The sequence below is a fragment of the Pteronotus mesoamericanus genome, unplaced genomic scaffold (assembly GCF_021234165.1).
Source record: "Pteronotus mesoamericanus isolate MK-2021 breed Mesoamerican mustached bat unplaced genomic scaffold, CSHL_Meso_final contig_221, whole genome shotgun sequence".
Classification (NCBI taxonomy): domain Eukaryota; kingdom Metazoa; phylum Chordata; class Mammalia; order Chiroptera; family Mormoopidae; genus Pteronotus; species Pteronotus mesoamericanus.
The window spans coordinates 4,930,354-4,958,346 of record NW_026555092.1 but is presented as its reverse complement, the minus strand read 5'-3'; the positions used below and the strand labels follow the sequence as shown (position 1 = coordinate 4,958,346).

Sequence of the window (27,993 nt, the reverse complement as noted above, 5' to 3'; positions counted from 1 at the left end):
GAAGCTGGCGCTCGCCCAGGCCTCGGGCGAGCGGAGGCCCGGCCGGAGTCTCAGAGCTGCCCCCTCGCAGCCAGCAGCCGGCTGGCCCTGCCCCCGGCTCGGGGTGGGGCCGCCACCCGGCCTCTGCCTTATCAGCGCGTTCGCGGCGCTGAAGCGCACGGCCGCCTCTTCCAGTTCCGCTGGCTCGGCCCACTGCAGGTACCCGGCGCGGCGCAGTTGGAGGGTCGGGCGGCGAGCCGCTGAGGTGCCCCTGGGGAGCGCGGGGTGCCGCGGGCAGCCCAGGGCTCTGAGTGCGTGGCTGTGGGGAGGGTCAGGCGGGGAGAGAGTGCGGGGAGGCAGGACCGCGTCGCGAGTGCTGGGGCATCTCCGGACGCCAGGGAAGTCAGCGGGGGTGGGGGCACCACTGCGGAGAGAGCGGGAGCAGGAAGGAGGAGCAGAGCGGGAAGGGACCATCTCAGGGGGTGAGTGGGCGGAGGCGGGAGGAGAAGGGGAAGACGCTCGCTGCTTCCAACCGAGAAGGAATCTAGGGGGACTCTTGGGGCTAAAAAGGGTGTGAGGACCTGGAGCTGGGTAATGTGCGGGGGTCGCGGTTGGGAAACCGGGAACAGTGGGAACAGCACTGCTGGGGGCTGAGAGGGGCTCTTGCTGCTAAGGAGCCTGGGCCAATCGCGATGGGGAAGCCCTCCTTGGTGCCAGGAGAGCGAGAGGGTTCCCCTCAACCACTGAGGGCAGGGGAAGATGGAGCCCCACACCGCCCACAGCATTTGCCTCAAATCTGCAGACTTTGAGGATCCAGAGGTTTCCCTGGCTCAGCACCTGCAGGCCTGGCTGAAGTGAGCGGCCAGGTCAGGCCAAGGCTGGGGAGTTTGAGAGTTTGATGGACTCTCAGAGCCTGGTTGCACCTGGGCGGATGACCCAGGATGCTGTCTGAGAGGGACCAGCCTTCTGTCCTGGGGTTTGTGTCACCTCTGGGCCCTTCGGTGAGAAGCCGGTCCTCTCCAGTCTCAGTTCCCCTGCCCAGAGGACTTCTGGCTGGTTAGTGGTGAAGCTCAGGGGCCTTTTCTGCCTCCCATGCTGGCTGACTGCAGCCAGCCTACCCAGCCTCTCTGGGCCTGCGTTCCTCCTTCGGGCTCCTCCCTGACCTCAGAGCATCTGTGAGTCTGAAGCTCCATGGAAGAATCCTTAATTAAGAGTTATTTCTTTCCTTCTGATCACACGTCTTAGTACAAATGGAGACACTCCCCCCCCACCCCCCCGCCCCGCCAAGTACAGTTAGAAAAAATAAAAATGGGTTCTGTTCAGTTTTGGAAGACATGGAAGGACATTTCCTTTAAACATATTGGGCTGAGTTGGGGAACTGGTTTGCATTTAGGGAGGTGACCCAGTTGCTGCAAGCTGGGATGAAAACTTTGCTTGTATTATCTGTGGCCACCCACTGGGTGCCTGGGAGTTGGCCATAGTGGATGAAGGGCAAGAGAACTGGTTTTAGAGTTAGATGGACATGCTGTGCTCTGCCGTCCTGTCCCTGGAGCTGTGACACCAGCTAGATGCAGGTTGAAAGGGTTGTAACCAGCAAGCAGCTGTAAATTATTAATGTTAGTCTTTTGTAAAAAGCAAGCAACTGTAAATTATTAATGTTAATGCCTAATTTTATTAACATTTCAGGGTTGCCACACTGGGTCATCCTTGTCAGTGTCCCTCAAGAGACTTTACCTGTGATAACCCAAGTGTTAACACAGGTCTGGCCTTACGATTATTTTTATTTAATGAGGCTAAACTTTGCTTTCCATGGCAAGATAAAGTTGTCTTTAAGGGAGTGTGCTGAACAATCAGAGCCTAGAAGAGCAACATTGAATACATTTTACCCTTGAACAAGGAGGGGTTTGGGGCCCTGCCCATCCCCCCAGTCAAAAATCTGCCTATGAATTTTTGATTCTCCCAAAACGTAACTACTAATAGCCTACATTGATTGGAAGCTTTACCAATTACATAAACAATTGATTAACACATCTTTTGTATGTTATATGTATTATATACTATATTCTCACAATAACATAAGCTAGAGAAATGAAAATATTAAGGAAATTATAAGGAAAATACATTTACAGTACTGTATGTATTTATTCAAAATATTCACATGTAAATGGACCTGCGTAGTTCAAAGGTCAACTGTATTTTGTTACTAGAGGGAGGCAAAAGAAGTGGAATTATAACCAAATAGTACTTGTTACTTAGGTGTTATTTAGTTAGGCTTTTAAGCTCCAAGAGATCAGGGTGTTGATATCTTTAGGTCTTACCCTTAATTGTTAATTAGCTGGGCTATTAGTTCTGTGAGGTGGTATTTTAACTACTTTGTTCACTGTGGAAGCTCCAGCCCTGGCACGTAGTCCTGGCCTAAAACAAATGTTGGAATGTCTCAGGGCGTGAAGGGCCCTTTGAAGTTACTGGTGAATTCACTGTCCTTGACGTTTGTAGAAAAAGAGCCAGGAGAGGCATGGATTAGTCCAAGTTCACACAGGAATTGAGTGGCTGAGCCAAAACTAGAACCCAACAGAAATAGTGGAGCCAAGGCTGTGCCACAGCCAACACCTAGGATCCGTGACTGTTGTGCTTTTGCAAGAACCATTGACGTAGTTATTATCCTCTGATTTTTAAAGGAGGAAACAGGCTCGGAGAGGTTAAGGAACTTTAGCAATGTCACACAGCTGGTAAGTTCCAGTTTTGAAATCCCATCCTCACATAAAAATGGGAGCCTGGCTTCTTTTGAAATAGTCTGCCAGAGGGAAGTTGTGGACACCCTCCCTTGGGGCAGTAGCTCTCTCTCAGTCACCACTTGAGTGGCCTCACTCCGGGCTGGGCTTTCCTAGGCCCCTGGGCATTTGTTTTGTTTGGTTGGTTTGTCAGGGCAGGGAGCCTGTCTGTTTCATTCACCACGTGTCCCGGTCCCTGTAGCATTCCTTGTGCCTGGCTTGTAGCAGGTACTGAGTAAATCTGTGGGATGTGCACAACCCAGTGCTCTCCTACTCCAAGTCCCATCTACTACCCCATCCCCATAACCTGATCCCCTGTTTTGCCCCCAGAGGTCTTGGGGAACTCTGACAGCGTGTATCCAGCGGAGAGACCAGCAGGAGCTCAGGGTGGCAAGCCTTGGCTGAGGAGCAGGTGAGGAGGTTGACCTCAATTTAGGAAAAGGGGAATGTGAATTTGGAGGGCTGGGGAGGTGGGGGCGAGAGGAGGAAGGAGCTGTTCAGACAGACAGGGACTCCCACTTGGGCCCCGGAGATTCAGTTCTCAGGCTCTACCAACCCGACAGCCTCCCAAACTTGCAAGACATGCCTGGCCAGGTCACATGCCTTTTGGATGATCTGCTAGCACCATTTAGGTCCTTTACCTTCTCCCCGTCACTCTCCTGCTTGTTCAGGGATGCGGCTGCTGGGGCTGCGGCCCTTTCCCTGGGGGTTTCCCTTCCCAGCCACCTCTCTAGGGTCTGTGGGCAAGTGTAAATCTTCAGGGCTCTATGAATCCAGAGGGGTTACTCTGAATGGTCTTTGCTAAGAACATTTTATTTCATAAGGTCAGTGTCCCCAGAAGTCCAAGCTCCAGCCAAATTTCCCATGTCCCAAGGTGTGCTCTCAGTGAAAGATATTTAAAGAGACACAGTTAACTTTAATGAAGGCCCCAAATCCAGTGGAACCAGCTATTGAGAGCTAAAAGAGGACTGAGTTTTTTAGAGAACCCCAAGCCGATCTCTCAGGCTAGAAATATTTCAAATACTTACAATGATTATTAATAATTAATCACTACTATTAATAACAATGGCAGTCATTTATTGAATCCATAAACTGTGCTAAAACTTTGTTCTTTTTTTCTTTGTTTTTTAGATTTTTGTTTGTTTATTTTTAGAGAGGGGGAAGGGAGGGAGAAAGAGAGGGAAACATCAGTGTGGTTGCCTCTCATGTACCCCACCTCCCCCCAGGGGCCTGGCCTACAACCCAGGCCTGTGCCCTGACTGGGAACTGAACCAGTGACCCTTGGGTTCACAGGCCAGCACTCAATCCACTGAGCCACACCAGCCAGAGCTAAAACTTTGTTCTAGTAAATTTAATCTTTCCAGCAATCTATGAGGTAGATAATATAATTTCCTTGAGGGAGCTAAGGATTAGAGAAGGTAAATCACTTGTCTTAGGTCACATAGCTAGTATGTTACGGAATCAGGAGTCAAACATGGCTTGTCTGAATGGGAAGTCCATCTACTTCATGAAGCTTTATAGCATCTGCTTTCTCTTTTATTTGTAATTTCTTTTTATTCTGATTCCTACTGAATAGGGGACAAAAGCCAATCAGGTTTGCCTGACATCCATCAACCAGGCCCTGGACAACTTGTCACAGCCCAGCTTTGCCTGCCTTGCTGTGTCTTGGGTAAGTCATAGCTTTTCAGCCAGCCTTTGGTGTCCTCAAATGTTTTATGGCGAGGTTAACGGCCACGTTCGTTCTGCAGCTGAGGTCTGGCTAGGAGGGTGGAGTTTAGCTTGGATTGGACCGATGTTGGAGTGGTGATGGGGGGAGGGGAGAGGAGTGGAGGTTGTTTCTAGCCCCACCCTCTGGTGACATCACATAAGACAGCTCCAGTCCCTGGAAACCCTGCCCCTAGTGACCCTCACCTGTGGAAGTGCCACCCAGTGCTTGGCATCTGGCGAATTTGCTGAGTCCCACAGCAGAAGTCATCAGCCCCTGGCTCTAGAGAAAGCCCTAGGTAAGCAGCGCAAGGGGGCCGTGGAGCTGTTCTGGGCTGGGGTGGGATGCCTGAGAGGCTGCTCTGGCAGCCTGGTGGGCAGGCTACTCAGAGGTTGCCGCAAGGGTGCGTCTGCGTCGCCATCCCCATCCTTCCGCTTGCTCCTTTCCCTGAATCTGGGGCCCTTTTCCACGGAGTGAGGATATGGTTCCTGATATTCTTAGAATAGACCTGTTCAGATGGACGGGGGCCTTTGGCTGAGGTCTAAAGGAAATAGGGTGGCAGGCCTCTGTCATCTCAGTGTGTGGCCTCTGCCTTCTGTGCTCAGGGCCCACTGTGCCTGGGTGAGGGGGAGGCTGTGAATGAGGCCGGAGCTGTGAGCCAGGGCTTCCCTGGTGTGGAGCCAGGGGCTAGCTGCTACTTGGAGGAAACTGAGGTCCCTGGATGTGAGTCAGCTGCTAGAAGCGTAAGAATAATTTATAGGAAAGAACCTGGTTGCCTGGCAGAAGTATTTTCTGAAGCAATAGTTTCTGTGGGATGCAGACAGGGGTGACGGGAGGCAGGGCAGCAGCAGCAGGGTGGCTAAGGGTATGTGCTCTCCGGTGAGGGAACTGGGTCCAAGTCCCAGCTCCGCCTCTCTCCCTGCGCCTGTGTTACCTTGGGTAAGAAGCTAACCTCTCTGAATTTCAGTATCCTCAACAACAAAACGGACATAATAATATCTACCTCACAGGCTAGTTACAAGAATTAACTGCAACAAAGTTATAAAGAGTACGCATACAGTAAACACTTACTACATTTTAGCTGGCTTTATAACGTAGTTATTACTGGGAAGGGAATCCTCAGTCGTGTAAGCTTGGCGAATGTAGGTTCAATAATAAAGCGAAGCAGGCTTCCTTGCTGAAGGACTTCTCAGAGTCTTTAATATGCTGCTTATGCCTTGGGAAGTTCTGAGAGTGGGATATGGAGCATTTGACTGACCTAATGGATCACGGAGACCCTGGAACTAGGCCACCATAGCATGTCATCCTTCCCTGGTCTTTGCCCTTGTGGTGTGACTGAAACCTTGCTGGATTGGGCAACTTTGGGAAAGGCCTTTCTGTCTCTTGGTTCTTGTTCCTCAGTGTAAAACAAAGTTGCTGGATGAGATGCTTTCAGAGGCCTGTTTTGGCTCCTTGAGGCCCTGACATAGGAAGACAAAGTTGTAGACAAGGATGGAGGCCAGGTTGTGGAGGCTGAAGGCCAGTCTTTTGGGGAGGAGGAGACCCAGTGTTGGCTCCCCAGCCCGCAAGGCAGGCCAGGGTGTTCTTATGCTTGGGGTGGAAGCGGTCCCATTAGTCCATCCGCCAAGTCTGCTTCCTAAACGAACTGTGTGCCAGGCTGTCTGGGGAATAGGAAGTGGAAGAGCCCTGGGCTCCCCTGTTGTAGCCCTCTTCTTCGTGCAGCAGAGTGATGGCCTCTTTCACACCTGCCTCCCCGCTGGACTAGGAAAGGCTACAGACCAGAGCTACTCCAGGGTTGTAATGCGGGAAAAGCTTACAGATGCATGTGAGGCTCGGGGTGAGGAGGAGTGTGGGCTGGGGGCTTGTATTTTCTTTTCTAAATTTAATCTTTATTATATTTTTTCCAATACCATTTAGTTCCCTTATACCCCTTCCCCCTAGCAATCACCACACTGTTGTCCATGTCCGTGAGTCCTTTTTCCTTTTTGTTCAATCCCTCCACCCTCTAACTTTCTTCCCCCAACTCATTAGCTGTCATCTGTCCTCCATCTAAGTAGTCTGTCTGTATTTTGCTTGTTAGTTCAGTTTGTTCATTAGATTCCACATATGAGTGAAGTCATATGGTATTTGTCTTTCTCTGACTGGCTTATTTCACTTAGCATAATGTTCTCTATGTCCATCCATACTGTTGCAAAGGATAACATTTTCTTCTTTTTTTATGGCTGAATAAAATAAAGGTTTTATCTATTAGAGGGGAAAGGAGGGAGAAAGAGAGGGAGTGAAACATGATATGTGAGAGAAACAGCAATTGGTTACCTCTTATGCCACCAACCAGGGACCTGATCCACAACTCAGGCATGTGTCCTGACAGGGAATTGAACCAACAACCTTTTGGTCCCCAGGCCAGTGCTCAGTCCGCTGAGGCACACAAGCCAGGGCAGGTGCTGCCTTTGCACAGCAAGGCACATGCATGTACTTGGACTGTGTGTGAATTAGTGAGTGGCTTTCAGGGTGATCCTGGTGCTGCTGGTGGTGAAGAACATGACTGCTTTTTCCTACCCAGGCCTCCTTGCCTCTTGCAGTGCAAGAAGAGTTGTAATAAAATCTGATGAATGATGGACAGAAAACCTGGATTCTGAGTTCAATAAGCTTGCTGGAGGGAATTTATTTGATAGAACAGAGTTGTCTGGCAGGTGCTATATTTTTAATAGATATTTGATTTAGTGAATAATGATAAGTCTGAATAAAGCAACTGGTTACTGGGCAAATGCTATAAAAAACTATTTATAGCATATAATTATAAAGTGGTTAGCGCTTGGCCACCTTATCTTGCAGAGGACAGTTTAGGATACTGATTAAGACTAGAAACAGAATTTAGATTGTACCTCTGCTGCTTTCTAGCTAGGGTACTTAACTTCTCTGTGCCTCAGTTGATAGTATCAACTTCACAGGGTGTTATGAAGTGTAAATGTGTCAATTAAAATGCTTAAAACAGTGGCACATTGTAAGTGCTGTGTAAGCATTTGCTATGATTTGTTTTCCTTTCTATAATCTCTACCATATCTTGAAGTGTCTGAGGACAAGGCCCAAATCCTTTTTCCCTCTGCCCTCCCTGGGATCCAGCACAGGACTTGAAGCAGAAGAGGAGCTCAGTGTTTGCTAAATGAATGAATGAATGCATTTTAAATGCTAAATTGTGTAACTCAGTTTAGGTTTCCCCCAGAGGAATGTGGGGAGGGGGCAGTAAGGAGATCCCCAGGAGGTGGCAGCTCCTGGAGGGAAAGGAAGTTGGTCCAGGGTGTGACATTTGGGTTAGGTGGGAAATGAGGGCAGCAGCAGGTTATGGGGTCTTGAATGCTGGGGTGAGGGGTTAGGTTTGTTTTTTGTTTTTTTTTTGTTTTTTTTTGGAATGAGCAACCATGGCTGGAGTGGAAAGGCTGGAAGGTAAGCGATAGTAGGAACTCACCAAGTAGAGAAGTCATCATCTGAGGTTCAGGGAGCCAGGAAAGTATCATAGAAGAAGTAGGTTTTGAGGGATGAATATGAGTTTGCCAGATAGGCAGGAGGAAGAAATGTCTTAGGTGGAGGGAACAGCTTATGAAAAGCTGTAGATATTTCAAACAGGCCTGGGGGTTGGTGAGGCTGTGGCTGGGTTTGAATACATTGTGGTTGAGCAATAAGGCTGGAAAAGGAAGCAGGGACTAGATCATGTAGGGCAGTGGAGGGTCAGTGGGAGAGTGAAGGGACTAAAGACAAGCAGCTGATCTGTTAGCGTCATTGTCGCCACTAGGTGAACACTGATGGCAGCATAAACATGGGGGCTGTTGTGTGGAGCCTGGACTGGAAAGGAAATGGCTGAGGTAGCGAGCCTCATTAATGAATGCATTCCTCAAACGTTTATTGAGCACCTACTATGTGTCAGGCACCGTTCTAGGCATTTGGGATACGTAAGGGAGCAGGACAGTCACGAGGCAGCTGAGCTCTCCCTTAGGACGACTCCTTTCTTCTGAAACCCAGTGTAAAGAGAAGGGGGAGGGGAGGAGAGAGTAAGAACTGGACACAGGGGTGAGGGGATGAGGACAGCAGCCCTTGACTTTGCTCTGGTCCCTCTCCCAGATCCCTGCCCAGTCCACAGCCATGGCCACAGCTGTGGCCCAGAAGCTTAGCCACTTTCTGCCCAGTGTGCGGCAGGACCACCAGGAGCCTCAGTCATCTGTGCAGCCAGAGCCTGTCTTCACGGTAGACCGAGCCAAGGTGCCTCCCCTCTTCTGGAAGCCGTACATCTATGTGGGCTACCGGCCACTGCATCAGACCTGGAGCTTCTACTTCCGCTCACTGTTCCAGCAGCACAACGAGGCAGTGAACGTCTGGACCCACCTGCTGGCAGCCCTGGTGTTGTTGCTGCGGCTCGCCATCTTTGTGGGGACTGTGGACTTCTGGGGAGACCCCCATGCCCTGCCCCTTTTCATCATTGTCCTCGCCTCCTTCACCTACCTCTTCTTCAGTGCCTTGGCTCACCTCCTGCAGGCCAAGTCTGAATTCTGGCACTATAACTTCTTCTTCCTGGACTACGTAGGTGTGGCTGTGTACCAATTTGGCAGTGCCCTGGCACATTTCTACTATGCCATTGAGCCTGCCTGGCACGCTCAGGTGCAGACCATTTTCCTGCCCCTGGCTGCCTTTCTTGCCTGGCTCTCCTGCACTGGCTCCTGCTACAACAAGTACATCCAGAAGCCCGGTCTGCTGGGCCGCACGTGCCAAGAGGTGCCCTCAGCGCTGGCCTATGTGCTGGACATCAGCCCGGTGGCACACCGCATCCTGGTGTCCCCCAACCCCGCCACAGATGACCTTGCTCTTCTCTACCACAAGTGCCAGGTGGTCTTCTTCCTGTTGGCTGCTGCTTTCTTCTCGGCCCTCATGCCTGAGCGCTGGTTCCCTGGCAGCTGCCACCTCTTTGGGCAGGGCCACCAGATCTTCCATGTCTTCTTGGTGCTGTGCACGCTGGCTCAGCTGGAGGCTGTGGCGCTGGACTATGAGGCCCGGCGGCCCATCTATGAGCCACTGCACACTCGCTGGCCTCACAACTTCTCCGGCCTCTTCCTGCTCACCGTGGGCAGCAGTGTCCTCACTGCGTTCCTCCTGAGCCAGCTGGTGCGACGCAAACTTAGTCAGAAGACTCTGTGACAGGAGCTGGCAGCTGGTAGGGAGGGAGGTAGAGTGGGAGCCCAGGGGTCTGGGCTTGGCCCCATATGGGAACAAGGCCTGGTAAAGTTGTTTGTGTCTGGACTGCACTGACTCTGCACACACCTCAGCTGCAAAGGGTGGCATTGGCCAGTCCTTGGCCCTCGGATTTAGGGATGGGCCTGGAGCTGCTGGAGTCCCTCCTGAGCCTGCCCTAGCTCCCTGACTTGGGAGAGGGAAAGAGATAAAGATGTGGGCCACCCTGGTTTGCCTCCCCCCATTGCCTCTCACTAGGTGTGAGGATGGGAGGGTGAGCTGGGGCCAGGACTCTGGTTTGGGGCTTCCGGATTATCTGGGTGGGGGTGAAGGTGGAATTTAGGCCAGAGTTAGATTTGGGCTGAGGGGCAGAGGAGGCCTCAACAACTCCCATCTACCCAGATTTCATTAGTGGATAGGAAGGGGCAGGGCCAATATGTGTACAGGAATTACCATTGTTTGAACCCAAGCCTGGAGTTTTGGAGCTTCAGAGTCCTGAAAGGTAAAGATTGGGCCAGGTGCAAATGGATCCCATCCAGTGCCACATACCTCTCAGTCACTCTTCCAGACAGTGAACCCAACACTCCTACCTTTGGCCTCCGTGTTCTTCATGTCCTGTTCCCAGGCATTCTCTTGGTTCCCTTGTTTATAGTTCATCTATCCGTTCAGTGTTTTCAGGGCTTCTGCTCAGAGGCAGGCCACAGACTGGGCCCTGTGGATCAATGCAGGATCAAAGACTTCAACAGTGGAATGAACTGTCAGGGGAAGCACTGAGGAGGGAACAATCCATATGGCCTGGGGCCCTCAGGGTCTTGGGTTCAGAAGGGTGAATAGGAGTTCTGCAGATGGAGAAGAGGGAAGGCATTCTAGGCAGAGGGAAGAACCTGTACAAAGGCCAAGAGGCATGGAAGGAGTTCAGTGGGGCTGGAGCTAGGGGTGGTCTGGACTCTGATATGTCCTAAATGCAATAAAGTTACTGTGGTAACAGTTGCCTCTTTGTTTTTTGTCTCCTGTTCCAGGGATACCCATGGACCTGCTCATGGTATGAGTTTTTTTGGGGGGGTGGGGGGCAGGATCCCCTGGGGGTGAGCACAGGAAGGAGGGGGCAGTTACTATTTTATCTTTGCCTGAGGTGACTTTGGGGCCTTATACAGTATATGTGTGAACTTTTTTTTTTTGTTAGGGGAGTGGGGGGACAGTTTTAGTACTAAATAAAATTTAGATGTTAAAAGAATATTTTAAAAAATCCCATTTTATAATTTGACAAAGATTTTATTTTTTGGTCTTCAAACAAGGAGGATTTTATGTTAAGTTTTTATAGTACTGCTATATGTTAACTTTTATTTATTTTTAAAAGATTTTATTTTTAGAGAGAGAGGGAGGGAGGGAGAAAAAGAGGGAGAGAAACCTGTGTGATTGCCTCTCGCACACCCCCTGCTGGGGACTTGGCCTGCAACCCAGCCATGTGCCCTGACTGGGAATTGAACCAGCTACCTTGTGGTTCTCAGGCCAGCACTCAATACACTGAGCCACACCAGCCAAGCCTATATGTTAACTTTTATAATACTGCCTTTTTTCAGAGTATATAAGCAATATATGTACAGTGAAGGAAAATTAGGAAATGCAAATAAGAAAACCCCCTAAATGCCTAAGAAATAAATACACACACACACACACACACACACAATCTCAAAAACGATGGCATCCCACCTGTCCTTCCATCCCTAGGGAAGGATGCCATCATTTTTGCATTTTGGAGAGGCTTCCAGAATTTACAAAGTACTTTAACAAACGTTACTTCACTTGATCTTTCAAATTCAAGGTCACATAGTAAGCCATGAAGGCAGGACTGAGAGCTAGTTCTTGACTTCAGATTTTTAGTGTTCACTTTAACATTTTCTAAATCCTTTTCCATGTAGTTTCATAGTTAAGCTTAGATTTACTTTCTTTGAATTACAAAAGTAATTCATATACTCTAGGGTATATTAACCATTTTAGGGTAGTGTTGTGGACCGAGCTTTGAAGTCAGCGGATCTTAAATGAGGCTCCACCCTTCCTTTTTGAGACAAGGAAAAACCCTGAGCCCTGGGGTGGTTATTTTATTTACAATAAGAAAGTACAACTAACTCAGCAAAAAGAAAATGCACGTTTCTTATGCAGAGTCGAGAACGCGTTCACACAGCGTATTTCCCTTGAATGAAAAGAGCAGAAAGAACAAGAAATCCATAGAGAAACGAAAGGGACTCCACCACCACAGGATGGGTTTGTGGGTCGGGCTGAGCTTAGGGAAAGGGGCGGAGCTTGGACCGAGCCTGAGGAGCCGCTGGGGGCGGTACCTGCGCCAGCGCGGCCGCGACGTAGCTCCGCCCTCAGAGTTGGCGCGAGATCTGAACGTAGGCTGGGGCTGTTGTATCTGTTCCTGAGGCGGTTCGAGTCTCCTCCACCCGTTGTCAGGTTGGCTTGGCCTCCTCAGCGGTCATGAGACGCGGAGGCCCCGAGGTGGAGGCCTGCGGTGTGTGGCTGGACGCGGCGGCGCTGAAGAGGCGGAAAGTGCAGGTGGGACGCTGGGAAGCGAAAAGGTGTTTGGGGACCGTGAGGTGCTGGAAGTGAAGTCGGAGGCTGAGAAAGGAGCAGCTTTGGGAATTCAAAGGCGAGAGAGAGTGGAGCCTGAAGAAGGATGAAAAATGGAGTTTGGAGAGGGCGGAGGGAAAATGGGGGCGGAAGAAGGAAGACCGGAGGAATACGGAGTTCTGGGACAGCAGGTTTCGAGGTGTGCGTCGGGGTGGGTGGAAAGAAAATTGGCTCCGAGGAGTCTGATCGAGCAGACTCCCGAGGAACTCGGAGTCCCTGCGAGGCGGCAGGGCTTCTCTGCTGAAGTACTGGGAAGTTCTCATCCTGCGGGTCCGCCAGGTTGTAGGCTATCTACCTGCGAGAACCGGGAAATTCAGGGGAAAAAAATAGACGGGAAGGGGGACTGGCGTCATATTTATTGAGCATCCACTGGTTGTCAGATACTCCATTAAAGTACTTAATATGCATTATATGTATCATCACCTTTATGGGAATGACGAAACTGAGGTTAAGTAACTAACCCAGGCGCGCCCAAATAGGAAAGATTGGCTATCACACCCAGGTTTGTCACATAATCAAGATTCTGTGTTAGTCATTGCAAAGGAACAAAATAAAGATCTCTAATGTTTATTGAGCATTTTATACTCTGCATTGTTACGTATTTAAGATATGGTCTCTTGTTTGGTACAACTCTATATGGTAGCTTCTATGATAATACCCATTTTATACTTAAAAACTGAAGCTCAAAACACACGAAAGGCTCTAAAGTCTTAGGGGGAAGAAAAGAGATACACTTTGCTGGCGTGTTACATGCTTTATGAATTGTAGGGACTCACAAAAATTCAGGGAAGTAGGTACTGCCATTATCTCTACTTTACAGATGAAAAACTGAGGCTGAGATTAAGAAATTTACACAAGTAAGCAGGGGTTCGAGCACAGTTTTCACTGCTGCAACAGCCAGTGCTCTCACCCTCTACAAGACAGAAGAGAATATAGGCCCTCGTGAGTGTTATCAAGGGAAATGTGATTTTGGAGGCAAGAGGGATTTCTTGATTTGGGATTAACAAGGAAGATTTAACTGAGCAGGTGGGAAGGGATTTGAGATTAGGAAGGTGTGCTGAATTTAGGTAGTTTGGGCGATAATCTCAAGACCAGGTGGTTAATATGTAAACCATAAATGACAGTCTTTTCTGTGGGTGGCTACAACTTGTTTAATTGAGTACCGTTAAAGAAGCATCTTATAACTAGTTATTTTTGAGAAATAACAAATGAACCACCTGCTCCTTTAATTTTTTTTTAAACAGTGTTTTTGGGATGGGCAATACATTTCACATAGTACATAATTTAAAAGGTATAGGATATGTAGTAATGTATCTCCCTAATACTCCTAACTATCCTTCCCCATGTCAGAAGACACGACTTCCTTGTGTATCCTTCCAGAGATATTCTGTGCAACTACAAGCAAATGCATATCTTCTTTTTTATAAATAGGAGCATATTATTCATTGTTAATCCAATTTCCTTTTTCACTTATTCCATATTATGGATCATGTTATATGCATTCATAAAGAGCTGCTCCATTATTTTTAAACACTATACAGTATTCCATTATATGGAATAATATTCATTAATACGACAGTATTGTCTTAGTCGACTCAGGTCAGGTTCTAGTAAGAACTTTCCCCTGTCCTGCAGGTGGCCGCATTCTCACTGTGCTCACATGGCCTTTCCTTGGTGCATACTGTGTGGGGGGAGAGAGAGACAGGCAGGAGATACAGGTATACCTTGGTTTTATTGTGCTTCACAGATGTGATTTTTACAAATTGAAGGCAAGATCCTCTGCTAGCAAAAAAATTAGTTTGCTTAATGGCAATACTTTATTGAGGCGGCCTGGAAGCTGTTAAACTTGTTGGTTTTTGCCCTGCAGTTGTTAATTGATTAATCCCTTGTCTCTTCCTTCTACTCTCTGGCCTGCTGTAATTTAAGTTAGGATTTCTCAGAATATTCTTTGTCAAACAAAATCCTCCGTATCTCTGTAGAATACCTGTAGATAGATTTGGCTTGAAGGCCAGCAAGAAGGGCAGCATGGCTGGAGCAGAGTGAGGCAGAGGAGAGTAGATGAGATCTAAAAAGTGTAAGAGGGCAAACATGGCTGGATTGTGCCTGTGGGGGTTGGGGCTTCAACAATTTTGGGAGGATACATTTCAGTCCATAGCAAGTTTGTATATACATTTATATATATTTATCCGTTCTTTATTGACAAAAGGTTATATCCAATCTTTTGCTATTAACACTTCTGCAGTGAAAAATTTGTACACACATCATTTTGCACATACATGGATGTATCTGTAGAGTGAATTTCTAGAAGTGTAATCACTAGGTCAAAGATGTATCTGTTTTTAAAATTAAGAACATGAAACATGTAACTTTGTTTAGTAAATACAGAAGTCTCCCCCTTCTATCCAGTTAAAGTTTGGGTCACTTCAGGAACCCAAAACACATTTTCTACAAAGCAAGCTTTCCTGGGAGAGGACCTTATGTCAGCCTTAGAGGCAGTGTAAATTAAGCTTGTTAAATAAGTAACGTTATCTTGCTTCCTCAGTAACCTTTTTGTTCTTCTCTAGTTTGTGAATTAGTATGCAAAAAAACATAAATTGTATCATATTACAACACAGACAAATTTGCTGACCCCTAAATTTGTTTTTTCCCCAAATATAGAGGAAAAGGCTAATTTATGGTTAGTAGGGAAATATACATATTTATTAAAAAATGATCAAAATGTGCGATGGGTATTTATTCTTGAATTAGGAATAAGTTTCTATTATTAGAATACATTCTTGAAGGAAATATCTGATGGGTGGAAAACCTGTGTACCAGTTTAATTTAGAAAAATGAGAGAAATGGAAAAGAATTAGAGTTCAGGAAAGAGAGGGAGTAACCAACCCATAGGGAAGAGGAGGAGAGCCATTTTTTGTCTTTATGTATGCAGCTCTGTTACCCCAAATCACACCTTTTTCTTTCATGGTATTAATGGTGAAAACATTTGTTCTACTGATCTATTGCGTGGTGGGAACACACTCCAATGTCTCTAGGCCCTTACCTTCCTCTGATTTCTGGAGACCTGAACCTTATGACTACAGTTACTGATATCATTTCCCCTTCTTGTTAGTTTATTCCCAAAGAGTCCTGTTTAAAATTTTGGTTCCTTCACTAGTTTCCTGTTCTTTTGACTGTAAGACCTCCAGCCCATAGCAAAATACTAAAGGTTCCATTTCACATGATAAATAAACCTGCCTCTTTCTAAAGTAGCTATCAACTAGACACAGGTTTGAGTTTAATGTCAGGGATTGATAAGCAGTAGCTACTGGCCAGTGTTTTAAAAAACATGTCCCTTCCTAACTGGATCCCTAAACAGAATTGCCTGCTATTTGGGGGAGGATGGGGGGTGTTTTGTAGTCTGGCTAGAAGATAGGGGGTCTATGTTTGAAGGGAGTTTGCGTCTCTTCTGGGCTGACTACCCACAGAGACGAGCTGGCTTGGCCTTGTTACTGCAGGATAATGTATTTGCTTTCATTTCAGTCTTCTTATAATGAGAGCAATACCTGTTTGTAAAAAAAGATACAAATAGTATAGAATTGTGTTAAGTGAAAAACAAAAGGCCTCACTGGCGGTAGCTACTATTAACAATTTGGTATTCTTTGATACATATATTTATTTATATGTATATAAATAATATACCCTGGCTAGCTAAGGTGGTTAGAGAGTTGTCCTGAAATGCCAAGGTTGCAGGTTTGATCCCTGGTCAGGGCACATACAAGAATCAACTAATGTATCAATAAGTGGAACAATAAATCAATGTTTCTTCTTCCCCAACCCCCACCAAATTAATAAATAAAATAATTTAAAAATATATTTCCCCATGGACAAGATTATATCAACCGTATTGTTCTGCTGTTCACCTTTTGCTAAATATATGATGGAGAACTTTCCATGTGAGAGATAGGGGTTTCAGTATGGGATTTTTAAAAGGTCATGTTTTTAAAAAAGATTTTATTTATTTTTAGAGAGAGGGGAAAGTAGGGAGAAAGAGGGAGAGAAACACTGATGTGAGAGAAAAGCATTGATTAGTTTTGCCTCTCACATGTGCCCCAGCTGGGGTCCACTCAACCCAGGCCTGTGCCCTGACTGGGAATAGAACTGGTGATATTTCACTTTGCGAGATGACGCCCAACTAGCTGAGCCACACCAGACAAGGCAAGGCCATTTTATTTTATTACAAAACGTTTTTTATTGTATTCCCCCCCCCATTATCATCTAGTCCCCTTATACCCCCATCCTCAACCACCACACGGTTGTCCATGTCCATGAGTCCATTTTCCTTTACAAGGCCATTTTAATTTACATAATTTTTAGATTTTTTATTTTAACTTTGCTGCCTCTATTTGAAAACATTGAGAAATATTGCTAACAGGTTTTCTTACACATGAAAGAGGCAAAATGTTTTAGTTGTGATATGTATATTTGCTCTCAGGTGTATTACATTTAACTCAAAAAAATTTCTATTTCTTCTTCATTTATAATGTAGTGTTCTTCACCCTTTAAATATGTAGCAGAAAAGGAGAAGCAGACATAACTAAGAGGGAGATAGAAATGTGAAGATAATAAAAAATCTTGGCTGAGCGGCCAGTGAGTGTTTTCTTGCCCAGCGTTGGCAGAAATCTAAATGTCACTCTCACATTCTGCAACTTTACCAACAGTCCATCAGCAAATTCTCTGGACTCTGGGCTTTAAAATATGTTTAGAATCTCATAATTTCCTACTATTGGGTTGGCCAAAAAGTCCGTTTAGTTTTTTCCCCTAAAATAAAAGACATTTTTCATTTTCACCAATAACTTTTATTGATTTGGATATTTTGAGTATGTCTGCTATCTCCTGCTATTGGCTTCTAGTGGGTAGAGGCCAGGGGTGTGGCTAAATATCTTCCAATGCATAAGACAAGCCCCACAGCAAAGAATTATTTGGCCAAAATTCCAATAGTGCAAAGAAACTTAGCAAACTAATTTTGACACATTCAATCAGTTACACCAGCATCTTCTCCATACACTGCAGAAATCTTTTTTTTTTGCATTTCAGTTGCGTTTTTACCTTTCTTGAAATAATAAGGTATAATCTGAAAATGTTGCATGCTTTCTTCCATCTTCAGTATTAAAATGGTTGCACAAAATTCACCAATTTTGATGTTTTTTTCAAAATGCACACTGATATGACAGCTATCAGAATACAATCTAATATTGTTTTGAATGAAGTTAAAAACAACTAAGAACTACTAGAGCCATCTTATGGGAAAAACCCAAATGAACTTTTTGGCCAACCCAGTATTTCTACCAGTCACCTGAACTAGAGTGACCCTTTGCTCACTGTTAAGTTTAAAACTGTCTTGTGGTTTCCTATGTTACAGTTAAAACCAAAAAAATTTTAAGACCCACAAGGCACAATCTGGCCATGTATGTGCCCTCTCATACCTGTTAGAACTTATCTACTCTTTTCTGTACCTCTTTCTGTTCTAGCTGTGCTGGCCTTCAAGTCAAGTACACCTGTGCTTGGGACTTCTGTATACCTCTACCTGAAGTACATAGGGATTAGAATGCCACGTGCCTTTGCTTTGTCATTTGTTCAAATATAAACTTATTATGAGTCCTTAACCTCTTGAGGAGAGAGATAAGCTAATGGAAGGTCTCTTAAACAAAAAGGATCTGAGACACTGCTTTTGAAAATTCCCAGATTCTCCAGGTGGCACAGTCTTTTCTTTGTGAGAAGTTTTAAAATTATTACTTCAACCTCCTTATTTGTTATAGATCTGTTTAGATACACATATGAAAAGGAATTCAACATTATTAGTCATTATAGAAATGCAAATCAAAGTCACAGTGAGATATCCCTTCACATCCACTAGGATGGCTCTAATGAAAAATACATAAAATAAAGTTTTGGCAAGTCCTTTGCCCATTTTTTAGTTGGTTGGTTGGTTGATTTTTTGTTGTGTTGTAGGAGTTCTTTATATATTCTGGGTATTAATCCCTTATCAGATAATGACTTGCAAATATTTTTTCCCATTTTATATGTTTTCTTTTCACTTTATAGTGTCCTTTGAGGCACAAAAGATTTTAATTTTGATAAATTCCAATTTATTTGTTTTTTGTTGCCAGTGGGTTTTTTTTGTAATTAAAAAAAAAAGACATTTACTTTTAGAGAGGGGGAAGGGAGGAAGAAAAAGAGGAAGAGAAGCATCAATGTGTGGTTGCCTCTCATGCGCTCACTACTGGGGATCTAGTCTGCAACCCAAGCATGTGCCTTGGCTGGGAATTGAACAGATGGCCCCTTGGTTTGAAGACCGGCACTCAATCCACTGAGCCACACCAACAAGAGCTGTTACCTGTGGTTTTGTTGAAAAGACTGCCAGTTTGCCATTGAATCTCCTGGTACCCTTGATAAAAATGAGTTGACTATATCTGTATTCTCTTTCAAATGCTAGTTCATAAATTACTTGGTTAATTTGTTAGATTACTTTGGGAGGAAAACTGGCATAGTTTCAGTGGATGACCTTCTCATTGAAGCTGTGTTTTGGGCCGTATGTGTGCCATTCTAGCTGTGTTTTAAGCCATATGTGTGACATCAGTTTTATAATGACAGAAGCTCATCTTAGCTTGATCACCATATTAAAGAAGCCTTAATGCTTTCTGACAGCTTTGTTGATGTTGAAAATGTAATGAATAGGTGCATATAAAACAGACAGGTGTATATCCTTTCTTTATATCCACCTTTTTTGTAAAATATTTATTGAGTTGAGTACTTACTATATTAAGCTAGTTGTGTGGAGGATAGAAGAGAAGTAAGTGAATCAAATGTTGATCCTAGGGTTTTGTAGGATAAGTCTTGAAATACCAACTGATAAATGTCAAGTTCAGAAGAGGAAGAGGGCACATATGGCTATGGGAATCAGGAATGCTTGGGGATAAGCTGAAGAATATGTAGTATTACAGAACTGAGTGTGAAAAAGGCCCTTCTATGTGAAACACAAAAGTGAGGAAGGTGGAGGCTGCAAGAGGGACAGGCACCTAGCTAAGTATTATGTTACAGGGTACATGGAGGGTTTCTGGTAATGGAGAAAAAGGTAAACTGGAATGTGAATGTGTGCAACTAAGAGTCCACCCTTTATGCTATAGGTAGCAGAGAAACTATTGCTAGAACAATGTGATGGTATGATCACAGTTGTTCTTTAAGAAGATTGATCTGTATGTGGGACTGATTGAAACAGGTAGTGAATGGGAGCCTGCCTGGTTAAGACATTGTGGTAATAGTCTAGGACTAGGCAAGAGTTTATGAAATCCTGAACTAGGGTAGTATGTTACTTGCTTTGCAGGTTTGGAGAGTTTGAAGTAACTTTTGAATTAAAATTTTGTTACTAATTCAACAAAGCTTATTTATGTTGTTAGAGATTATGAAAATCCTGACAGCTTTTCTTGGTCAGACTCCTTAAATAGTTTTTCTTAGGACATCCTTATTAGGTAGTATCATCCTTTCAGCCTCACTTGATGAGACATATTAGTGACTGGTTAGAAAAGGTTTTTGTCCAAAATGCCATCAAATTAATGCTAGAAGAGACTAAGGAGGAAGGGGGGACCTGTTGATGGTGCTGTCAGTGACTCTAGAAGTGGGAGGAGATGAGTATGAGTCCTGAGAAGCATAAAGGAGGAGACAGTATGGCAGAAAGAATGAAATACATACCTTTGTGTATACCAAAGCTATGTTAGTTTATATGGAAAGGGAGACTTCAGAAACTTCTGGCCAAGATGGAGGTATAGGTAGATACACTTTGCCTCTTCGCACACCCAAAAGAAGGATGACAACAACAAATTTAAAAACAAGAAAAAAACCACCTGGAACTGCCAGAAAAATTGTTTGGAAGTCTGACAGCCAAGGAGTTAAAAAAGAAACATTCATCCAGACCAAGAGGAGGGGTGGAGACAGGCAGCTTGGGTGGAGAGGACACATGGCAAGGCCAGGGCTGGAGGATCAGGCAGGAGAGGTGTTAGCTGGCAGAATGGGCAGTCCCGTGTTTGCGTGTGAGTAAACCGGGAGGAACAGTTGGGGAGCAAGACAGACTGTCCAATCCAAGGTTCCATTGGGGAAAAGAAAGCCTCAAAACCTCTGGTTGTAAAAACTTGTGGGGGATGCAGCAGTGGGAGAAACTCTAAGCCTCACAGGAGTGTTTGCTGGAGAGACGCACAGGGTCCTAGAACGTACACAAACCCACCCACCTGGGAATCAGCACCAGAAGGGCCCAAATTGCTTGTGGGTAGTAGGGGAAGTGACTGAAAGCCGGCGGAGAGCCGAATAAGCGTCATTGTTCCCTCTCGGACCACTCACCCACATACAGCATCACCGGTGCAGTGACCTGGGATGCCCCACCCTGGCATATACCTAATGCTCTATCCCTTCCAACGTAACAGACATGCTGAGACGAAGAAATATGGCCCAAATGAAAGAACAGATCAAAGCTCCAAAAGTAGAACTAAGTGATGAAGAGATAGCTAACCTATCAGATGCACAATTCAAAACACTAGTAATCAGGATGCTCACAGATATGGTGGAGTATGGTTGCAAAATGGGGGAAGAAGTGAAGGCTATGCAAAGTGAAATAAAGACAAATATACAGGGAACCAACAGTAAAGGGAAGGAAACCAGAACTCAAATCAAAGATTTGGAGCAGAAGGAAGAGATAAACATTCAACCAGAACAGAATGAAGGAACGAGAATTCAAAAAAATGAGAGGCTTAAGAACCTCTGGGACAACTTTAAACGTTTCAACATTCGAATCATAGGGGTGCCAGAAGGAGAAGAGGAATAGCAAGAAATTGAAAACTTATTTGAAAAAATAATGAAGGAAAACTTCCCCAATCTGGCGAAGGAAACAGACTTCCAGAAGACCCAGAGAACTCAGAGAATCCCAAAGATGGACCCAAGGAAGCACACATCATAATTAAGTTAAGCTTAAAGATGAGAGAATCTTCAAAGCAGCAAGAGAAAAGGAGACAGTTACCTACAAAGGAGTTCCAATAAGACTATCAGCCAGTTTCTCCAAAGAAACCTTGCAGGCAAGAAGGGGATGGAAAGGAGTATTCAAAGTCATGAAAGGCAAGGACCTACATCCAAGATTTTCTGTCCAGCAAAGCTCTCATTTAGAATGGAAGGGCAGATAAAGTGCTTCCCAGATAAGGTACAGTTAAAGGAGTTCATCATCACCAAGCCCTTTTATGAAATGTTAAAGGGTCTTACCTAAGGAAAAGATAAAAAACTATGAACCGTAAAATGACAACAAACTCACAACTCTCAAAACTGAACCTAAAAAAACAACAGCAAAAACAAACTAAGCAAACAACTAGAACAGGAACAGAATTACAGAAATAGAGATCAGACGGGGGGAGTAGGGGGAAAATGGGGGAAAAGATACAGAGAATAAGAAGCATAAAGAGTAGGTACAAAATAGACAGGGGAAGGTTAAGAATAGTATAGGAAATGGAGAAGCCAAAGAACTTATATGTATGACCCACGTACATGAACTAAGGGGGGGCAGATTGCTGGTGGGAGGTAAGGTTCAGGGCAGAGGGGAATAAAGGGGAGAAAAATGGGATCACTGTAATAGCATAATCAATAAAATATATATAAAAGAAAAAGAAAGTGAGACTTCATACATAAATTCAAAATCAGAGTGACCATTATGAAAAAAAAGGAAGTTGGATCAAATTTTGTACTAGACTTGTACTGAAAGCCACGTGAATCATAAAATGAGGAATTAAATTGTTTTTTTGTTTTTTTGTTTTAAAGATTTTATTTTTAGAGAGGGAAAGGGAGGGAAACATCAATGTGTGGTTGCCTCTCAAGAATCCCCTACTGGCCTGCATGTGCCCTGACTGGGAATTGAACCAATGACCTTTTGGTTCACAGGCTGGTGCTCAATCCACTGAGCCACAGTAGGCAGGGCGAATTAAATTGGTTTGAAAGCAGAACTTTAAGACAAGTTTACGGGTAAATTATTAGAAAAGATAAAGATAGAATGAGGGCTAAACTGAACTTAAATGCTGTGGAAGAATGGAAACATTTTCTAATAGTAAAAGGGATGAAATTTATGATCCCGGATCTGCTATGATACTTTGTGAAGTATAAGAGTCACACTTTTGGGATAATTTGCAGGCAAAAAAAAAAAAACCCCAAAAAAACCCAACCCATCACTCTCAGTAGGAAGACATAGTCGTAGGAAGTAGTTTTTTCCTCCTACCACTCTGAAAGAAGAAAACTTGGTGGGACCGTGAATGTGATATATCAAAGAACTAGAGATTCTTTGATTTGGAGGGAATATGTTTCTTAAGAGTAGGTTGGTTAGGGCATTTTTATAGGGTAAGAATAGTTAAAACCTAGGCTATGGCTCACTGAGGGGTTTGGTTCTATAGGAGCCCTATGCCTATTAGGCTTTCTTATATTGTGTAATGTATACATTGGGGCTGCCTTTGTTTTGAGGTAGGGATAATCTGCTGAAGGACTTTATGCCTGGGCCCCTTCTCAGTTCCACATGATGTGTTTTTTACTCAGTGTTAATATTCCACTGAGGTAAGTGTAGATTCTTGAAGCCATGGGTCTTCTAAGAGATCTACAACTGGGGCAGCTTCACTCAGGATATCACTCTGACCTAAGGAATGAACATCCCTTCTACTAAGTGTGGTCAACTTAGTAAAAGCTTTATTCCTGTATATTTTGCTAATTGAGGTCTTATTGCTTATTGTATGATAATCTGTAGTTTTCTTTAAATCTTCTTTTTGGGATTTAGCATACTTGTAGTAATTTAAAGAACTATTATTAGTTTGTTTTTTTCCCTTAAGCTATAAGCTTTACCAGGGCAGAGACAGTCTGTTTGGGTCATCACTATATCCCCAGTTCTTAATACATATAGGTGCTCAAATACTTGTTGGAATACCAACTCACATTATTTCACCTATTTAAGATGTGTGTCTCATAAAATTTAGTCATGTGCCTATTGGGCTTCCTTATAGCATGGTAGCCAGGCTCTAATAGTAAGCATCCTAAGAAAGAAAGGCAGAAGTACATGGCATTTTTATGACTTAGTTTAGGAAATCATGTAATGTTAGTTCTGTTGTATCATATTTTGTCAGGCAGTGAGTGACAAAGTTCTTCCCAAGTTCAAGGAGGGAATATGGATCTCTCCACCTAATGAGAGTAGTGGCAAGCTCACGTAAGAGCATGAGAAATGGAAGACCTTGTATTGGCCATCTTTGACAAAGATGGTATATTATAGTTTGTAGTTTTCATCAGATTTGGAAAATTTTTGCCATAATGTTTTCAAATATATTTTGTCCTCATGCCTTGTTTTTGGTAATTCTATGTATGCTTGATAGCCTACAGATTAAAACTTTTATTCTTTTCAGATTTTTTTTTGCTTCATTTTGAATATATTATTTTCTTTAGGTTGACTGTGATTTTCTTCTGTAGTCTCTAGTCTGTTATTAGGCCTATTTTGTGAATTTGTCATATCTTCTATTTCTCTCATTTTTGTATTTTCCTTTAAATCCTTGAGTATATTTATAGTAACCATTTTAAGGTCTGCTAATTCTGTCATCCCTGACATTTCTGAGTCTGCTTCTATTAACTAATTCCTCTTACCCCCAAATTGTGAATTTTTTCCTGCTTCTTCATATATCTAGTTATTTTTATTATATGCTAGCATCTTCAGTGCTACATTTTTAGGTATCTGGATTTTGTTGTCTTTAAGGAATACTGAAATTTGTTTAGGTAGTTACTTGCTAATCAGCTTGCTACTTTAAATGCTTGCTTTTAAATTTTGTTAAGACAAGGTTGGAATAGCTTTTGCTCTAGGGCTAGATTAGCTTTAAGGCTAAGGGATGATGCTTCTGAGAACTCTACTGAATGTCCCTGGTATTCAAGGAGGTCCCTCTACTCTGGCTACAACTATGCCAGACCTGTGTGAGCTCTGGGGATTGTTCAGCTTGCAATCCTGGCATTTCTTTGTCTGGCCCCATGGGGTATCACCGAACACGTGTAGGTTAGTATTCATAATAGACGGAAGGGATCTCTATGTACATAGATTTCTGGATATATTTCTGTGCTGCAAATCCCAGCCACCTCAGCTTCCTCAAATTCCAATCTCAATTTATTCCATTCAAGACCAGGGCTCTGCCTAGTACCTTCTACATTGACGTCTGGCAAGTACTTCCAAGCAGAAAGCTAGCGTGATCACAGGACTCGCTCTATTTGTTTTCCTTCTCAAAAATTCTTTTCAGGGATCACCATGCTACGCTTTTATCCACTGTCTACAATCAGTTGTTTCATGTAACTTATCCAGTTTTATAGTTTTGTATGGTAGAATGGAAGGTCCTGTACTAGTATTAAAGTCAAAGTGTGAGTTTTAAGTCCAGGATTTCTTTCTTTTACCCACTTAAATTTTTAGTTTCCAAATTGAAAAATGAAATGGAGTCAGCTTTGGGTTAGGATTAATAATTTTGGTTCAGGTTTCACACCTGTTTATAACTTGCATGAATATTGGCAAATCTCATTTCTTCTTTGACTATTACAGACAGATTGAATTGAATATAGCCCTATTCTCCCTACTTCTCAGGCATTTCATAAGCAAATAGAAACAAAAACAAATCACACTAAATAAGGGTTGTAAAAGCTGACACTTTCAAAACCTCTTTGGATCATCTTTCAATTCATACTGTAAAGTATAATAAAAAGGGTCCGAAATGAAAGTATGGTAAGACTGATCCTGTAACTGTTGAAATGCATCAACTGCTGCAGATGGAGAATTATTGTTTTTAACTGTAAATTCATCCTTGAAACTCCTTCAGCAAATCCTGTTATTTAGTCAGCCTACTGATTTACATGAGGAAGCAGATAGGGCTATAGTTGGAATATGTGATTCCTGAGAAAAAAACATACCATTGGTATGGCAGGAAATGGTGGAAGATGATATACAGCAAAAACTACCTAAGAAGTAGGATCTGTGTGGAGTCCAAGGGGTCCATTGTGGGGGGTGGTCACTGATGTTTATTGAATTTCTGCTGTCTGGCAGCTGTTTTGATATTAATAGGGTCTATTGTTATTTTTCTCTCCATTTTCAGACACATTTAATTAAGTCAAGTACTGAAATGCTAACGCTCTTTCCTGGAGAGAGAAAGGCTAAGATCTCTTTTACTCAAAGAAGAGCTCCACCTGCAGGCGTTCGGCAGACCAGCATTGCTTCCTTCTTCACCTTGCAGCCAGGTACGATGAACTAACTGTCTGGGAGCACCCAGGGAGCAAAAAGGAGTGCATTCACTTTTTTCATGCTGGAATGTTTGTAAGTGGTGACACCAGACCATTGTGTTAAAATAGCTCTCCTATTAGAAGTTATAAAACACAAGAAATAATCACCTTTTGAAAAGCAATATATACATGCTCTTACAAACATACTTTTCTGGTTGTTTTGCTCAGTCCAATATTAAATATTTGTATTCCCTGTCAGAACAGCGAGGAAAGGTATACTTGGGAGTTGGGGGTATACAGGGGAGCTGACCTTTAGTTAGGTGTGTGTCTTGGATTGGTCACGTGAGGAGTCTATGTAAGATTGATATTTTTGTATAAAGCTTCTCAAGTTAGTCAAGGTTCATTGATGCTTTTTCTTAGAACGATTGGCATAAAGCTGGCTTGGGTCTCATCATCTTTTGATAATTCTTTGCTTTCATGTCTCACTTCAGGAGACCAGCTGGCTGAGAGCAGGCTGGGGCTTACGGAGCAAGGTTCCTGCTAGTAGGAGGGTGGTAGGAGAGCTCTAACTCTTGCTGTGATTCCCAGGAGTTCTTTGCATAAACTTTCAAAATGCACTCTCCCTACCCAAACAAAACATCCTTTTGCTTTAACAAGGACAGGCTTTTTTTTTTTTTTTTTTTTTTTACAAAGACACTCCATTTCAAATTTCGGTATATTCTACAGTCTACATAGAAGTCTTAGGCAAAATTGAGACCTCTTTCACAAAACATAGTTTCTGCAGTATAATTCTTAGAGAAGGAAAGAAGATATCAGAAGTTCAGCTTTGTCTGCAATTAGATCTTGGCATAATTTGGTAGCGGGGGGTGAATTCCATGGCATTAGTCCTTAAGGCAGAGCAGGGTACATTCCACACCCAATAAAATTGGCAGGTTGGACACGAGCAGTTGTTTTTTATTATTGCCCTTCCTGCTGGCTGACTTAGCAGCTAATTGTCTTTACTCTTTGCCATGAAATGTTTGGGGAGTGGGGAACCTGTGTTCTTCACACTGTCACCATAAGGTTTCTTAGAGTTGAATGATTAATATGATCTTTGGGGCCTTACAAAAATAGTGTACTGAGCATGTTTCCCAAAGGATAGTATGCTGGAGTAATATTTGGCAAGGATCACTAGCAGAAAGCAAATTAAATAAAAGACAAAAGCAAAACTGATATGCCCTCTGTTACACAAACCCACATATGAAAAATCAGCTGGAAAAGGTGGCTATAGTCTGATTATATGTCATGTTTGACTTTATTAGGTAGATCAAGGGAACCATCCATATATTGGAGTAGAGGAATATGTAATATCTGTGTTTTAGAAAGATCATTCAGGAGAGAATAGAAATTGAAAGCAGGAAGCTCAGCTACAAGGGTATGTAAAGAGCCTAAGACCTCTGCACTAGGTAGTGATAGTAGCTGATATTGATTTCAGAAAGAGTCAATTAAATCCTGCCCAGGGCAGAGTTCCTGCGGAATAATGTTTGTTCATATCTGTTTTACTAGGAAAGACAAATGGTGGTGATAAGAGGAATGTTTCATCTCATATACAAAGTCAGACCAGCAGAGAGTCTAAGAAAGAGGCAACCCAGCTAGACCATCTGATCCAGGGCTTGGGGGATGATTGCATGGCACCCCCTTTAGCCACTTCAACCCCTGCAGACATCCAGGAAGCTGGACTTTCTCCTCAGTCCCTCCAGGCTTCTGGTCAACACAGAATGGGAACCCCAGTCATGACTCTGTCTTTGTTCCAGCCTGATACCTTAGTCTGTGCTGGAGAGAAGCAAGACTCACTGGCTTGTCCCTTCACCCAGGACTTGGAAAGTTCTTGCTCGCTGGATCAAAAGGAGGGAGAGAAGGATTCTTCCTGGAAGAGGGAATGGCTTCGTGGATCTAAGAAAAAGAACTCTCAGGGTATGGAGAGATGCAGTAAACCCTCTGGGGGTAAGGGCCACCAGCCCTTGGACAAGTCTAAATTGGAGAAGGTGTCTGCCCGAGAAAATAGGCAGGCCCCTGTCCTCTTTCAAACATACAGGGATTCCTGGAGTGGAGAAAACGCAGAAGCAGTGAAACAAAGTTCTTGTCCTGTTATTGTGTTTTCCTGGGACAGTGAAAAGAATGACAGGGACTCCTGGAGTCAGCTTTTCACTGAGGATTCTCAGGGCCAGCGGGTCATTGCCCACAACTCTAGATCTCCTTTCCGAGAGATCACCAACAACCAGAATCAGGGCTTAAGGCAGTTTCCTCACAGCTCTGGGGCTCCGTGCCAGGACAGGCCCACTCAGTTAGGTGTGCAGCCTGATTTGCTCTTTACCCAGGACTCCGAAGGCAATCAAGTTATCAGGCATCAAGTCTAAATGTCTTTCAGGGTTTGGT

General features: G+C 44.0%; 2 protein-coding genes across 3 annotated transcripts; both read left to right on the top strand.

Annotated features, from left to right (window-relative positions):
* Positions 1–143: 143 nt before the first annotated feature.
* PAQR7 (progestin and adipoQ receptor family member 7) lies at positions 144–9,804 on the top strand. 2 transcript variants are annotated; one of them, XM_054571480.1, is made up of 4 exons: positions 144–198; positions 3,081–3,162; positions 4,327–4,419; positions 8,572–9,804. In XM_054571480.1, the coding sequence occupies exon 4, from the start codon at positions 8,593–8,595 to the stop codon at positions 9,637–9,639; it is 1,047 nt and encodes a 348-aa protein (XP_054427455.1). In that variant the 5' UTR covers positions 144–198; positions 3,081–3,162; positions 4,327–4,419; positions 8,572–8,592; the 3' UTR covers positions 9,640–9,804. The 2 variants fall into 2 exon arrangements, with proteins under 2 accessions (XP_054427455.1, XP_054427456.1); XM_054571481.1 differs by lacking the exons at positions 144–198; positions 3,081–3,162; positions 4,327–4,419 and adding an exon at positions 4,715–4,753.
* A 2,346-nt stretch (positions 9,805–12,150) lies between these two features.
* On the top strand, positions 12,151–27,974 carry AUNIP (aurora kinase A and ninein interacting protein). The gene is made up of 3 exons (XM_054571761.1): positions 12,151–12,228; positions 25,455–25,596; positions 27,124–27,974. The coding sequence occupies exons 1-3, from the start codon at positions 12,151–12,153 to the stop codon at positions 27,972–27,974; spliced, it is 1,071 nt and encodes a 356-aa protein (XP_054427736.1).
* The last annotated feature ends 19 nt before the right edge of the window (positions 27,975–27,993 follow it).